At 40.6% G+C, this 15,727-nt stretch overlaps 2 protein-coding genes across 4 annotated transcripts in view; one reads left to right on the forward strand and one right to left on the reverse strand.

Annotated features, from left to right (window-relative positions):
* The window catches only part of letm1 (leucine zipper-EF-hand containing transmembrane protein 1), a 209,136-nt gene that overhangs the window by 27,102 nt on the left and 166,307 nt on the right, over positions 1–15,727 (forward strand). The gene's annotated exons all lie outside the window — the stretch shown is intronic.
* LOC140196796 (histone-lysine N-methyltransferase NSD2-like) overlaps positions 1–15,727 on the reverse strand; it is a 107,274-nt gene that overhangs the window by 14,592 nt on the left and 76,955 nt on the right. For all 3 annotated transcript variants that reach the window (XM_072256591.1, XM_072256590.1, XM_072256592.1), the window contains exons 15-17: positions 14,428–14,584; positions 13,576–13,781; positions 126–238 (exon numbers count right to left, since the gene is read on the reverse strand). In XM_072256591.1, the coding sequence (XP_072112692.1) occupies positions 126–238; positions 13,576–13,781; positions 14,428–14,584 (476 nt within the window). The remainder of the gene's footprint in view (positions 1–125; positions 239–13,575; positions 13,782–14,427; positions 14,585–15,727) is intronic.

Consider the following 15,727-nt stretch of genomic DNA (forward strand, 5'->3'; position numbering starts at 1 on the left):
ATCAAAATTAGCATAATCATTACTTGAATCAAAGCAAATACCTGTGCATGTGCACAGAATCCATCTTGAGCTTGACCACTCAGGTTAAAAATAGCATGAGAATAATGAAATTACTTTATGCCTACCCTTATGTGTTTATATGGCGGAGGCTTTCTCCCATTGCGTTCATTTTCTTGTGCTTCCCTGGTTTCCCTCTGAGCTTTAAGATCCTGAAAGCGTTCTGCTGCCTCTTCTAAAGCTGAAATGTTTGCAAAAAAAAAGGGAGAAAGGATTTTAAAAGATGACCAGAAAAAAATTGGCTACTTAAATTGTGTTTAAAAAAAAAACTTAAACTGTAATTTCTCTCTACTAATAGCACAATGGCAAGTTGAAATTCAAAAACCGCAGAGCTGACAAGTGACAAGTTATGCAAAATGTATGATAGTTTAAATTCAGAATCAGGTTTAATATCACTGGCAAATGTGAAATTTTTTAAACTTAGCAGCAGTACCATACATGGAAAAAAAAGTTAATCTATTAAAGTATATAGATGCATATTAAATAGTTAAAAATAGGGCAAAAAACATAAGTAATAAAAAAAAAATGAGGTAGCGTTCATGGTTTCAATTTAGGAATCATATAGCAGAGGGGGAAGAAGCTGTTCCTGAATTGCTGAGCATGCACCTTCAGGCTTCTATACCTCCTTCCCAATGGTGATAACTAGAAGAGGCCATGTCCTGGGTGGTGGAAGTCCTTAATAATGGACACCGCCTTTCTGAGTCACCGCTCTTTGAAGATGTCTTGGATTCTACAAAGGCTAGTTCCATGATACAGCTGACTAATTTTATAATTAAAGTTCCATTCTAAAGTTTTATTGGACACACTAGGTGTTAATTTTAAATAATTGCAAAATGTTATGTTCTGCTTTTTGTGAAGCCATGTGCTTAAGGTGGAACAGGAGTCTGGAGGAACTTGGAATCTCAGAACCCACAACATGTAAAAAACACTTGACTCTGCCTTTATAATGATGTTTCAAAACAGAACACCAAGTTTAGTCAAAAGTTTGGCTTTAATCCAGTTTCCAAAATGTCTGTAAAGAATATTGGTGTTTCATTCATAAAGAAACAACATTGCCCTACCATTATTAACTAGGATTTGAAGTACTGAGACCAAAATTTTTTTTTTTGAAAAAACACATTTTTAAAAAGTGTGTGCTGTACTGGGGGTTTCTTGGGGGAAGACGCACTGGGACATTGATCTGCCAATTCCACATGATTTACCTCCATGTGGAAAACGATGGTCACATACAATGCCTATAAAAAGTATTCATCCCACCCCCTGTAAGTTTTCACGTTTCATTGTTTTACAACGTTGAATCACAGTGGATACAGTTTGACTTTTCTGATACTGATCAACAGAAAGAGTCTTTTGTGTCAAAGTGAAAACAAAATTTCTACAAATTGGGCTAAATTTATTAGAATTATTAAACATAAAATTGATTGCATAATTACTCATCCCCCTTCAAGTCAGTGTTTAGTAGATGCACCTTCGCACATCTGGACACTACAATTTTTCCCTATTCCACTTTACAAAACTGCTCAAGCTCTGTCAGATTGCATGGGGTCATGGGTGAAGAGCCTTTTTCAAACCCACCGGCAATTCTAAATTGGACTGAGGTCTGGACTCTTGACGTAGCTACTCCAGGACGTTAACTTTGTTGTTTGTAAGTCATTCCTGTGTAACTTGGGGTCATTGTCTTGCTAGAAAGCAAATCTTCTCCCAAGTTGAAGTTCTCTTGAGGACTATATCAGGTTTTCCTCCAGGTTTCCCTGGTATGTTGCTGCATTCATTTTACCCTTTACCTTCACAAGTCTTCCAGGACCTACTGCAGCGAAGCATCCCTACAGCATGATGCAGCCACCACCATGCTTCATGGTAGGGATGTTGTGTTTTTGATAATGTGCGATGTTTGGCATAAGTGTTTAGTCTGATGGCCAAAAAGCTCAAATTTGGTTTCATCAGACCATAGAACCTCCTTCCCATACATGCCTTCTGGCAAACTGTAGCCGAGATTTCATGCAAGTTTTTTTCAATACTGGATTTCGCTTTGCCACACTACCATAAAGCTGCGACCAGTGAAGCACATGGGCAACAGTTGTATGCGCAGTCTCCCTCATCTTAGGGACTGAAGCTTGCAGAGTCGTCATAGGTCTCTTTGTGGCCTCCTTCACTAGTCTCCTTCTTGCACACTCAGTTTTTGAGAACAGCCTGCTCTAGGCAGATTTACAGCTGCGCCATATTCTTTCCATGTCTTGATGATTGACTTAACTGTACTCCAAAGGATATTCAGTGGCTTGAAAATTTTCTTGTATCCATCCTTCACCATGGATGTCCAGTCCTTATATACTTCCGTCCCCCATCAGGAAGGTCTCAAAGCTCTACGCTTCTTTTTGGATTCCAGACCTAATCAGTTCCCCTCTACCACCACTCTGCTCCGTCTAGCGGAATTAGTCCTTACTCTTAATAATTTCTCCTTTGGCTCCTCCCACTTCCTCCAAACTAAAGGTGTAGCTATGGGCACCCATATGGGTCCTAGCTATGCCTGCCTTTTTGTTGGGTTTGTGGAACAATCTATGTTCCGTGCCTATTCTGGTATCTGCCCCCCACTTTTCCTTCGCTACATCGACGACTGCATTGGCGCTGCTTCCTGCACGCATGCAGAACTCGTTGACTTTATTAACTTTGCCTCCAACTTTCACCCTGCCCTCAAGTTTACCTGGTCCATTTCCGACACCTCCCTCCCCTTTCTAGATCTTTCTGTCTCTGTCTCTGGAGACAGCTTATCCACTGATGTCTACTATAAGCCTACTGACTCTCACAGCTATCTGGACTATTCCTCTTCTCACCCTGTCTCTTGCAAAAATGCCATCCCCTTCTCGCAATTCCTCCGTCTCCGCCGCATCTGCTCTCAGGATGAGGCTTTTCATTCTAGGACGAGGGAGATGTCTTCCTTTTTTAAAGAAAGGGGCTTCCCTTCCTCCACTATCAACTCTGCTCGAAAACGCATCTCCCCCATTTCACGTACATCTGCTCTCACTCCATCCTCCCGCCACCCCACTAGGAATAGGGTTCCCCTGGTCCTCACCTACCACCCCACCAGCCTCCGGGTCCAACATATTATTCTCTGTAACTTCCGCCACCTCCAACGGGATCCCACCACTAAACACATCTTCCCCCCCCCCCCCCCGCATTCCGCAGGGATTGCTCCCTACACAACTCCCTTGTCCATTCGTCCCCCCCCCCCCCATCCCTCCCCACTGATCTCCCTCCTGGCACTTATCCGTGTAAGCGGAACAAGTGCTACACATGCCCTTACACTTCCTCCCTTACCACCATTCAGGGCCCCAAACAGTCCTTCCAGGTGAGGCAACACTTCACCTGTGAGTCGACTGGGGTGATATACTGCGTCCGGTGCTCCCGATGTGGCCTTTTATATATTGGCGAGACCCGACGCAGACTGGGAGACCGCTTTGCTGAACATCTACGCTCTGTCTGCCAGAGAAAGCAGGATCTCCCAGTGGCCACACATTTTAATTCCACATCCCATTCCCATTCTGACATGTCTATCCACGGCCTCCTCTACTGTAAAGATGAAGCCACACTCAGGTTGGAGGAACAACACCTTATATTCCGTCTGGGTAGCCTCCAACCTCATGCCATCGCATGAACATCGACTTCTCTAACTTCCGCTAAGGCCCCACCTCCCCCTCGTACCCCATCTGTTACTTATTTTTATGCACACATTCTTTCTCTGACTCTCCTTTTTCTCCCTCTGAATATACCTCTTGCCCATCCTCTGGGTCCCCCCCTCCTTGTCTTTCTTCCCGGACCTCCTGTCCCATGATCCTCTCGTATCCCCTTTTGCCTATCATCTGTCCAGCTCTTGGCTCTATCCCTCCCCCTCCTGTCTTCTCCTATCAGTTTGGATCTCCCTCTCCAACTTTCAAATCCCTTACTCACTCTTCCTTCAGTTAGTCCCGACGAAGGGTCTCGGCCTGAAATGTTGACTGCACCTCTTCCTACAGATGCTGCTTGGCCTGCTGCGTTCACCAGCAACTTTGATGTGTGTTGCTTGAATTTCCAGCATCTGCAGAATTCCTGTTGTTAGTGCTTTTCAATAACCTTTTTTGCAGAGTTGCTTGGAGTGTTCTTTTCCATTCATGGAGTAGTTTTTGCCAGGATACTGACTCTCAGGCAGATGGACCTTCCAGATACAGGTGTATTTTTACTACAATCAATTGAAACACCTTGACTGCACACTGGGGATCTCCACTTAACTAATTATGTGACTTCTAAAACTACTTGGCCACACCAGTGATGATTTGGAGTGTCATATCAAAGGACGTGAATACTTATGCAATCAATTATTTTGAGTTTTATACTTGTAATTAATTTAGATCACTCACTTTGATCTGCTTAACTTTGACATGAAACAGTATTTTTCTGTTGATCAGTGTTGAATGAAATGCATTGTGATTCAATGTTGTAAAACAATAAAACATGAAAATTTGCAGGGGTGGCGGGGGTGAACTTTTATAGGCATTGTAGTTAAGTGCATTGGGATCTATTTAAGATAAATAGAAAAGAGCCTTATTTTATGGGGGGGAAGAAAAGTGAATGTAAATGCTGAAAATGGTAAATTTAAACACACAAATGCTGGAAATGCTTGGGTTAGGAGAGAGAGAGATAGAGAGAGATAGAGAGAGATAGAGAGAGATAGAGAGAGATAGAGAGAGAGAGAGAGAGAGAGAGATAGAGAGAGAGAGAGAGATAGATATTGATTGAGATTTGATGCAGAAGTATAAATTGGGCTTTAGACTCCAATCAATTTCTCCAACTTTTGGTATTTTTTTCCCTTTCCCCCTTACCTCTTTTTCATTACCCCACTTAGGCCTCTTACCTTTTCTCCTCACCTATCACCTTCTCCCCCTTCACTTTCTCCCATAATCCATTCTCCTCTCCTATCAGATTCCTTCTTCTCCAGTCCTTTCACTTTTCCACTTATCACCTCCCAGCTTCTTTCTTCAGCACTCTCCCCCACCCACCTGGTTTCACCTATCACCTTCGCGCTTGTCCACCTTCCCTTTTCTGACCACCTTATTCTGGCATCTTCCCCCTTCTTTTCCGGTCCTGATGAAGGGTCTCAGCCTGAAGCATCAACTTCATTATGCATTTCTATAGATGTTGCCTGACCTCCAAGTCCCTCCAGCATACTGTGTGCACAGCAGTGGATTTAATATTTTATGTTAATGATGATTCATCAGCTAATGTTTACCAACAAATCACCTAGATTATCCATGGAAGGCAGCCAAGACTATTGGCTCCTCCATTCCCAAATTCTTGCCATATGGTAACAAGCACCTAAAAGTGACTTTATTCATAATATACATCTAAAATTGTGTGTCATGTAACAAACGTTTCTGTGGATGGCATTCCACACCCCCCCCCCCTCCAAGAAGTTTGTTCCTTGAAGTTACAGGGGCAAAGATTAAAAAAAAATCAGGCACAAGGAATGGAGAAAAGTTTCAACCATAATTAGCAAAATTGAGACAAATACAAGCACGAGCGATTTATTTTTGTTATTCATTTTTGGGATGGGAGTGGGAAGGTTGGCCCATTGATTGCCCACGTAACTGCTCTTGAAGAGTGTGGCACTGAATCACTGCAATTCTTTTAGTGAACGTACTCCAAGAATATTATTGATGAGATAGTTCCAAGAATCAAGTCCAGTGACAATGATGGCACTTCCAAGTCATGAAAGTGTACAACTTGAGAACAGCCTGCTGGTAGCAACGTTACCATCCACATGATCGCCTTGTCCTTTTCGGTGACAGAAGTTGCAGTTTTGGGGATGCTGCTGAGAATGGCCTAAGCAAGGAACTGCAATGCATTATGTTGCTGCTATACATTACTGTCACTTTGTGTTGGGGCAGACAGAATTAATATTTAAGGTAGTGAGTGGAGTGTGAAATACTGCTATCTCCAATTGCAATTATAAATTAAAAATAATTTGTTGTGACTGCCTTTTTAGCTATCTTGTTATGCTGTTGGAAAGATATGAAGACTGTTTGGAGGCATGGTGTCCTATTTGACCCCTATTTAAGTATGAGATCCCAATTTTGCATGCCACATTTAGGACAGCCTATTTCTCGCGCTGTAGCATTATCTATTGTCTCCTTTGCCTCAGCTCATATGTTGCTGAAAACCTCATTGGTATCAATGACAGAGAGAAAGGGATGAAGTCCTGCAGGAAGATTTTAGTGAGCTAGGTAAAAGATTAACAAGCAAGGTCTTGGAGTAATCTCAGTATTAGGATGACACATGCTAACATGTAGAGAAAAGAAGAGGAATACCTACTAAAGAGGTAGCACAGGAAGACAGGACTTGAGATTTCTCAAGCAATAGTTCCATTTATTGGGTAGGTAGGAACTACACAAATGAGATGGGTTATACTTCTGCAGACCAGGACCAATATCCTTGCAGAGATAATTGCAGAAAGAATTCTGAGAGATGCAAATTAATCTGGCAGTATAATGGGAATCTTATATGGAATTCTAAAGGAAAGCATAGTCGTGAAGCCGGTAGTGAAAAGTAGCAAATGACAAGTGAAATGAAGAAGTCACAGTAATAAAGGCAAGCAGTAAGAGGAGTCAAAGTGCAAAAATTGTTAAATAAACTATATTAAATAAACTATACTGAACATATGGAACAAGATAAATGAATTAACAGCACAAAAAAAAATATACAACTTAACTTTCATTACAAAAACAGGTTCAGGATAATCAGAGATGGTAGTTATTTGTTCAAGGATATTCAAAACTTAAGAGAAGATGGGGAGGAAGTACTGAGACTTGATTCATGTATGTAGGACAAAACCAACATACTAGTAAGAAATGAATCTGATTTGACATATGATGTAGAAATCAGTTTGGGTGAAATTAATAGCAAAAGTTGGGAATACTGGTTGAAGTTGTAAAAGCAGGTTATAAATCAGCACATTGGAGGTACCCATGACATGCTCAATACAATAATTATGGGAGATTTAATAGATATTGAACTCATGGAGTAACAGCTTCTTCCTCCTATATTGATAATCAGTTCCTCTCCTAATTATGCCCTTCTCCATTTGTTTGCTATCTCCAGACTATTCTACCATTTTTAAGGCATATGGCTTGCTTTCCTCTGCACTCTCCATATATGTGGTCATCTAAAACTTTGAAGTCTGATAACTTAGCCAACCCTATTCAACCAACACCCCCACTTTCAGCAGCCAACACCAGCTAAATTCTAAAATTCTCATTTTTGCCTGTCATCCCCAACTTCATGAGCTCTTCCAGCTCTCTAATTCTACAAGTACTCTCAGCTGGGGCCAGTCTGGCCTATAAGGATAACTGTATATTCCATCAGTGGTAGTCAGATTCAGCCACTAAGACCAGAGATTCAGTATAGCCCTTAAAATATTTTAGCTGTCCATTTCCCTTTTCTCCATTGAAGCACATCTTACTACCTGTCACTTCGATGAAGTCTCCAAATAGTCCGACACCAGTCATACAGCTTCAGTAAAGGTTACTGGGTTAGTTTTGCTATGTTAAAATGGGTACTGTTTTGCTTCATTTTCCCTTGGGTATTTATTAAGAGTGATGGAAGTTGTTGTTACTAATGCTTTCCAGTGACCAATGCTCACACTGGGTTTTACAAGGGTTGGCTCCAGACCTCATCATAGCCAACTTAAAAAAAAGAGCTGAATTCTAGGGGTGAGGCAAGACTGTCCTTGACATTAAGGCAGCATTTGACATGACATCAATGTGCTCGAGTGTAACAGGTCAATGACAGAGGGAAATTATTCCAGAAGACCAATGCACAAAAGAAAGGTGGTTATGGTTGGCTGAACAAAGCCATCACTGCGAAGTTCCTCAACTGTGGCCTACGCTCACCTACCTTCTATTGCTTATCAATAACCATCTATCATCTATGATTCAGTTCCATTCATACCACCTCAGCAGTTGAAATAGTCCATGCCCTATTGCAAAACCTCCCTCAAAACTGCCAGGCAATGAACATCTTGAACATATAACTACTTTAATCACAGAATTCCCACCATCAATATACTGAAATTCATTTTTGACCATGAGAGATAGAAGCAAAATTAGGCCCATCGATCCCGCTCCACCATTTCATCATGACTGATCCATTTTCCCTCTCAACCCCATTCTCTTGCCTTTGCCCTGTAACATTTCATGCCCTAACTAATTAAGAACCTATCAACCTCTGCCTCAAATACACCCAGACATGGCCCGCACAGCTGCTTGTGAAAACGAATTCTACAGATTCACCACTCTATCCAGGCCCTTCAACATTCAATATATTTAAAATGAAATCCCCCCCCCCCCGATCTTCTTCTAAATTCCAGCCAGTACAGGCCCAGAACCATCAAATGCTCTTTATAAGACAACCCTTTCATGCCCAGAATCATTCCCATGAGCCTCCTTTGCACCTCATATTTTTGAGTTTTCTCCCCATTTAGAAAATAGTCTACCAACTGCTCACTACTCACTGCATCCAGTTGCATAGTAGCTAAAGAGGCACGACAGGCATGTCAGAATTTGAAAATTCTCTGGCAAGCAATTTGCCTCCCGACAACTCAAAACATTTCCCTAAGAGGCTATAAGATACAGGAGAATAAGGCCATTTGCCCCATCGAGTCTGCGCTGCCATTTCATCATGGCTGATCTATTTTCCCTCTTAGCCCCACCTCTGCCTTAAATACACGGCCTCCTCTACTGTCAAGATGAAGCCACACTCAGGTTGGAGGAACAACACCTTTCATTCCGTCTGGGTAGCCTCCAACCTGATGGGATGAACATTGACTTCTCTAACTCCTGTTAATGCCCCACCTCTCCTTCATACCCCATCCCTTATTTATTATTATTTTTCTCTCTCTGTCTCTCTCACTATAACTCCTTGCCCATCCTCTGGGCTCCTCTCCCCCTTTCTTTAACCCTAGGCCTTCGTCGTATGATCCTCTCCCTTCTTCATCCTCGTATCCCTTTTGCCAATTAACTTTCCAGCTCTTGGCTCCATCCCTCCCCCTATCTTCTCCTATCATTTCGGATTTCCCCTCCCCCTCCCACTTTCAAATCTCTTACTAGCTCTTCTTTCAGTTAGTCCTGATGAAGGGTCTCGGCCCGAAACGTCGATTGTACCTCTTCCTATAGCTGTTGCCTGACCTGCTGCGTTTACCAGCATTTTTTATGTGTTACTCTTTATTTCTTCGACCAAAGTGCAAGTCCATATATTTCCCAACACTGTATTCCATCTGCCACTGATTTGCCCATTCTCCTAATCTGTCTAAGTCCTTCTGTAGTCTCAGTACTTCCTCAAAACTAACTGCCCCTACACCCATCTTCGTATTGTCTGCTAACTTTGCAACAAGGCCACCAATTCCATCATCCAAGTCATTGACATATAATGTAAAAAAAGCAGTCCCAACATAGACTCCTGTGGAACACCACGAGTCACCGGTAGCCAACCAGAAAAGGCTCCCTTTATTCCCATTCTTTGTCTCCTGCCAATCAGCCACTGCTTTATGCATGCCAGAATCTTTCCTGTAATACCATGGGTTCGTAGCTTGTTAAGGAGCCTTATGTGTGGCATCTTGTCAGAGGTGTTCTGAAAATCCAAGTACACAACATCCCTGATTCCCCTTTGTCTATCTTGCTTGTTACTTCTTCAAAGAATTCCAACAGATTTGTCGGGCATTATTTTCCCTCGAGGAAACCATGCTGACCAAGGCCTATTTTATCACGTGCCTCCAAGTACCCTGAAACCACATCCTTAGCAATCGACTCCAACATCTTACCAACCACTGAAGTTAGACTAATTGGCCTATAATTCCCTTTCTTCTGCCTCTCTCCCTTCTAGAAGAGTGGAATGACATTTGTAATTTTTCAGTCCTCCGGAACCATTCCAGAATCTGGTGATTCCGAAAGATCATTATCAATGCGTCCACAATCTCTTCAGCCATCTCTTTCAGAACCCTGGGGTGTACACCATCTGGTCCAGGTAACTCATCTACCTTCAGACTTTATCTAAATGGCAGACGTCAGGATTGTGATGCAATACCCTCCACTTGTCTAGATGAACGGAGATCCAACAACTCTCAACATGTGACAACGTCAAGGACAAAGCTGCTCACTCACTGTATATTAATTTGACCTACAGTTCTGTGCAAACACACACACAGGGTGCCTAAGACTTCTGCATAGTACTGCAGTAATTTTATGTATTGCACTGTACTGCTGCTGCTGCAAAAAAAGATGACATTTGTGAGTGATAATAAACCTGATTCTAACATGGGTCTCTATTGTGGACTGAGAGTGGGAAGGGGGCAAGAAGAGGGGAATCATGATTGGGAAAAGGGGAAGGTTGAGTGGAGGGAGCAGGAAGCACCAGAGAGACATTCTGCAATGATCATTAAAACAACTGTTTGGAATAAAGTGACCTTGTCTGGTGTGACAGGACTGGGTGTGTCCGCACCTGCGCCACCCTCACCATTCCCAACATCCTTTTGGTCCTGCTAGATTTACAAACACCCTCTCTGCTCCACGCTGACAAGTACATTACTGTGTAAAAGTCTTAAGCACCCTAACTCTATATATATGCCTAAGATTTTTGCACAATAATGCATCTTCTTACATCATTACACATTGTCAAGTGGCACTGTAATATTGAGATTACTACCTTCAGGTTCTTGCGATAAAGTTGGATGTCAATAGCATGGAAGAGCAAACAACCATTTTTTTTGCATCACAAGGTCTAAGGTGCAGCATGTAGATGAGAAATAAGAGAGGCCAAGAATAGATAATTGAGGAAGTTGCCAAAAAGAGCAAAAGATAAGTAGAACAATGTTATAGGAGCTGAACCAATTTTTAAAATCTCTGTTCCATCAGCTCAACCGTGTCATCACTTATTCTTACAGTGGATAGCACTATATTCCAACTTAGAAACTCATATTCAATGTACAGAACTGAGCAGAACAATCCAGGCTGACTGGCTCAATGCAATACTGAGTAGTTGCAATAATTTTATAGGTGCTATTGCATGATTGAAATAGTAACTGAGGTCCATTTTGTCCTCCAATGAAGATTCAAAATATCTCATGGCAGTACCTGAATTGTTGAGTATGAGATACTAGAGTCCTGACTATAAATTATCTATTTAAAAATATCAATAAATTGTTTTATTCTTACAATGCTATCATACAAGTTTGCTCTGCACAAACTAGATACCACATTTCCTTCAGTACAAAGACCAAGCTCGGTTGACTAAAAGGCACTATTACAAGTCCTTATTAAAGCAAGCATCCAGTATATTTTAAAATATTAGTATTAAGATAACAATGAACTAGATTCTTGGCAAAGAAAATGCCTAGAAGTACTAGATGTACAAAAATCCTTCAGCCACAAATATTAATCTTCAAGATTCCATTCATTGAGATTAAAATTGCTGCAGAAACCTACCCTTCCCTTTAAGTATAATCCCTAATGCCAGAACCCTCATCTAAGAAAAATGCTCTCACTTCAGTGTCAAGCCCTCTAAGAACAATGAAATTATCAATGAGATCTGTCCTCATTCTTTTAAATGTTAGATAAAAAAGGCCCAGCCTATTTTTATCTTACCTCATTCATGCAATCAACTATACCTGGTGATTCTTCACCAACCTTTTTTAGATAAGGAGAGCAGGCCTGCATATCCTTAATCAGGGTATGGCCTAATATCTAGGTCCCTTTGAAAACCAACACTACCCAATCTGTCATAATTGACAACAACTTGCCTTTTTTGTTTTGTGCATCAAATTAAATGCACTTAACCTTTTCCACAATTATGTAATCTGCCTGCCATGTTGTCACCTGTTTATTGAACTTGTCTATATCCCTTTGAAGCATGTTTTCAGCCTTCTCCTTATAATTCCATCAAGTTTTGTATTGTGAACAAACTTGGAAATATGCTATTTCACCCCCTCAGCCAAATTGTTGTTAAAACTGTATATAGCCAGGGCCCAGCTACTGATTTCTGCAGAACCCCACTAGTCATAGCTTGTGAATGATGTTTATTCACTCTTTGCCTCCTACTTCATGAATCATTTTTGAATACTATCTGGATGTTATTTCCACTTCTGTATGCCTTGTTGACTTCACTGAATCATCTGAAAATCCAATTTCAATGGTTTTTCCTTTTTTATTGTATTTGTTGTATCCTTAAGGAACTCCCGCAGATCAAACAAAAACATTTTCTTTTAATCAATCCAAGTCAACTCTGTCCAATTCTTTGCCAGGTGTTTTGTTATTACATCCTTCATTATTTTTTTTCTACAATTAGTATTCTTTCCCTTTCCTTACAGAAGTCACAGTTACTTTCCTCCAATCCATAGTAACAACTATAGGAAAGATGCCATCAAGTTGGGAAGTGTGCCAAGATTTACAAGGATATTGCTGAGACTCGTAGAAAAGGGTTATAAAGAGAGGTTGAGTAGGCTACTTCTTTACTTGTTGGATTACTGAGTCAGAGAGGTGTATAAAATTGCAAGAGGATTAAATAGGCTGAATGCAGTCTTTATCCCCACCCCCAAGGCTAGGTAATCAAAAACTACAGGGCACAGGTTTCAGGCAAGGAGGAAACTATTTAATAGGAACCAGAGGGCAACCTACTCCACACAAGAGTGATATGTATATGGAATGTGCCGGCAGAAGAACTGGTTGAGGCAGGCATAATAACAATATTTAAAATAAATTATCAGATAGATACATTGATAGAAAAGGCTTAGAGGTACACAAACCAAACACATGCAAATATGATCGGCTTAGATAGGGATCTTGTTTGGCAAGGACTAGTTGGGTCAAAGAGCCTGTTTCTGTGCTGTATCCACCCATCTCCAGAATACACAGAATTTTGGACGATGATAAGCAGAGCATCTCAAGAATCAGATTTCAAAAATTCTGGTATATAACCAGGCTTTGAGATTTATCAATTTTCATGTTCACCAACTTCTGCAATTTGTTTGTTCGAATAACGACTCTCTTCAGATTCTAATTCTCACTAGACTTTGTTCTCTAATATTTTAGGCATTTTTTGTCTTCTGTGAAGACAGACACAAAATAGTCATGCAATTTTCTTGTTCTCTATTAGAAATCCTCCAACTCATTTAAAAGGAACTCATATTAGCCTTTGCCAGTCGTGTACAAAATTCCTTTGCACTGCTTGGTGGGCCAGAAAGGCCTGTTTTGCACTGCATCACTAAATAAATAAACATTAAAAACTCAGAGCTTCCATGTCTTTCATCAGTCTACTTTTGTAATCTATTTTGTCTTTTATAAAATTAATTTCTTGGATCTCTTTTGCACAGTTTAGACAAAGTTCTCACAAAGAACTAAACACACAGCATCATCTTCAAACTAACATTAAACGTTGGTACAGAAATAGAAACTTAAAATGTGAATTTTTTTTTTAAACTAAAAGTTAATAATTTAAAAGCAGTACCTTTTCTAAAGGCCTTGCTGAGGCCTTTTATTTTGTTGTCTTTGCTTCCCTTATCGCCTTCCACATAAGGAAATACACGTGCCTGGTGGGTCCAAAAGTAGTCATTTGATCCGAAAAAATGAACAGGAAATTCGCCAATCTCATGTTTCATATTTTGAATATTTGTAGGAACGTTCCTTGGGTGACATATTTCTGCAGGCCACCATCTATGTTTGAAAACACATTTCAGGTTATCAACAATATGAAAGTAATATCTAGGTTACTGTAACAGGCAACTTTATCTTAACTAAAAGCCTAGTTAAATAGATGAAATATTTCTCTATCATATAGAGAAATGTAATTCCCAAAACAATATACTTCAAAACTTGAAATTGAAGTGAATACTTGATATCTGAAATAAAAGCAGTAAATTTGAATTGCTTGGTAGGTTGGGTGCCATTTGGTGAGGGATAAAATTTTCAAAAGGATTATGGAAGAACAACTTGAGCTAATACTATACTAGAGCACAGAAGATGGAAGGATAGTCCAAACATAATTCTTCACTTCAAGAAAAGGCCAGGGTGTAGTCATATTTTATAGCTGAACATGCTTCCTTAAATTTCAAGATGGCAATTTCTAGCCAAATATTCGCAGAAATAGGATGTAGCCAAATGGAGCAACCTCTTGCCTGCAAATTAAATTTTTTTCCAGTACTGTGGCAAGTTCTGATTATTAGACAAGGGATTACAAATTGCTTTCTAGCTTGGAATTACAATCAACTTGCCATGCAAAGTTTTTTTTTATAAATGTGAATAAACTTCACTGAAACAAAACTCCAAAATAATATTAAATCATCTATAAATCTGGACTTGCCTGTAGCTTCCAAGCTTTACCCAGATGATGTCTTTGTAGCGTGGCTTCTTGCCTGCCTTGCAGTCATTGCAAAACCAACTCCCCTCAGGGGTGTCAATGTTAAGACATTCTGGGTGAAATGCTGCAGGACAGGACTCACAACATAGAAGACTTCCCCCTGTATAAAATGATATAAAATTAATTCAGGGTTCTATTACAGAACATGCCTACAAAGAACAAAATGTTGCATTTATATAGCATCCCACAATAGTCTCAAATTAACTGATAATCGATTTCCGCTGTCCGTGTTCTCATCTCGTGATCAGAGGAGGTGCTGCATTTCTCTGATCACATAATATGACCAAGTAGAATAATAAGCTGTTATCAATGTTATTTTATCAGGGATGGGCTGTTTTATTTTCTGAATGTGACAAGTGACTGCGATGTGGAAGCACTTTCATAAACTTGTCTTGCACTGGAAGATACTGACATGCCTACTAGATGCAGCTGATGGCAATAAGATTTGAGGCTACTCTTGCAGAGATACCAAAATTTGATTATAGGAAGTCAATATTAAAGCTTATTTATTTGTGGCTTTGCATACAAAGAGAATTTTCTCAGGGTATCCATGGACCCCTCGATTAATGTCAAGGGTCCACGGCATAAAAAAGGTTGGGAACCCCTGCTTTAGACAGATTCTCTTTCATACCTGGACTATATCAGGTAGGGAGAATTCTGAAGAAAAAAAATACTTTCTCCCAATACAACCAACACACATCAAAGGTGCTGGTGAATGCAGCAGGCCAGGCAACATCTCTAGGAAGAGGTACAGTCGACGTTTCGGGCCGAGACCCTTCATCAGGACTAACTGAAAGAAGAGCTAGTAAGAGATTTGAAAGTGGGAAGGGGAGGGGCAGATCCGAAATGATAGGAGAAGACAGGAGGGGGAGGGATGGAGCCAAGAGCTGGACAGTTGATTGGCAAAGGAGATATGACAGGATCATGGGACAGGAGGCCCAGGGAGAAAGAAAGGGGGCTGGCGGCCTGCTGTGTTCACCAGCAACTTTGATGTGTGTTGCTTGAATTTCCAGCATCTGCAGAATTCCTCGTGTTTGCTTTCTCACAATACTTAAGTTTCTAAAGTTAACTAATTCTTGAAGATCAATGCACAGTATTTAAATTGGTAAACAGACATGCTCAAGGAACTGTGTAGCATCAACTTTTACTCAAAGGCAAGCATATCACATGCTTTCTTTAAAGACTCTACCCACTTGTGGTGCCACTTTCAGGGAGCCAAGGACTTTTGTTCTGGAATTCTAGT

This window comes from Mobula birostris, chromosome 4 (assembly GCF_030028105.1).
Source record: "Mobula birostris isolate sMobBir1 chromosome 4, sMobBir1.hap1, whole genome shotgun sequence".
Taxonomy (NCBI): Eukaryota; Metazoa; Chordata; class Chondrichthyes; order Myliobatiformes; family Myliobatidae; genus Mobula; species Mobula birostris.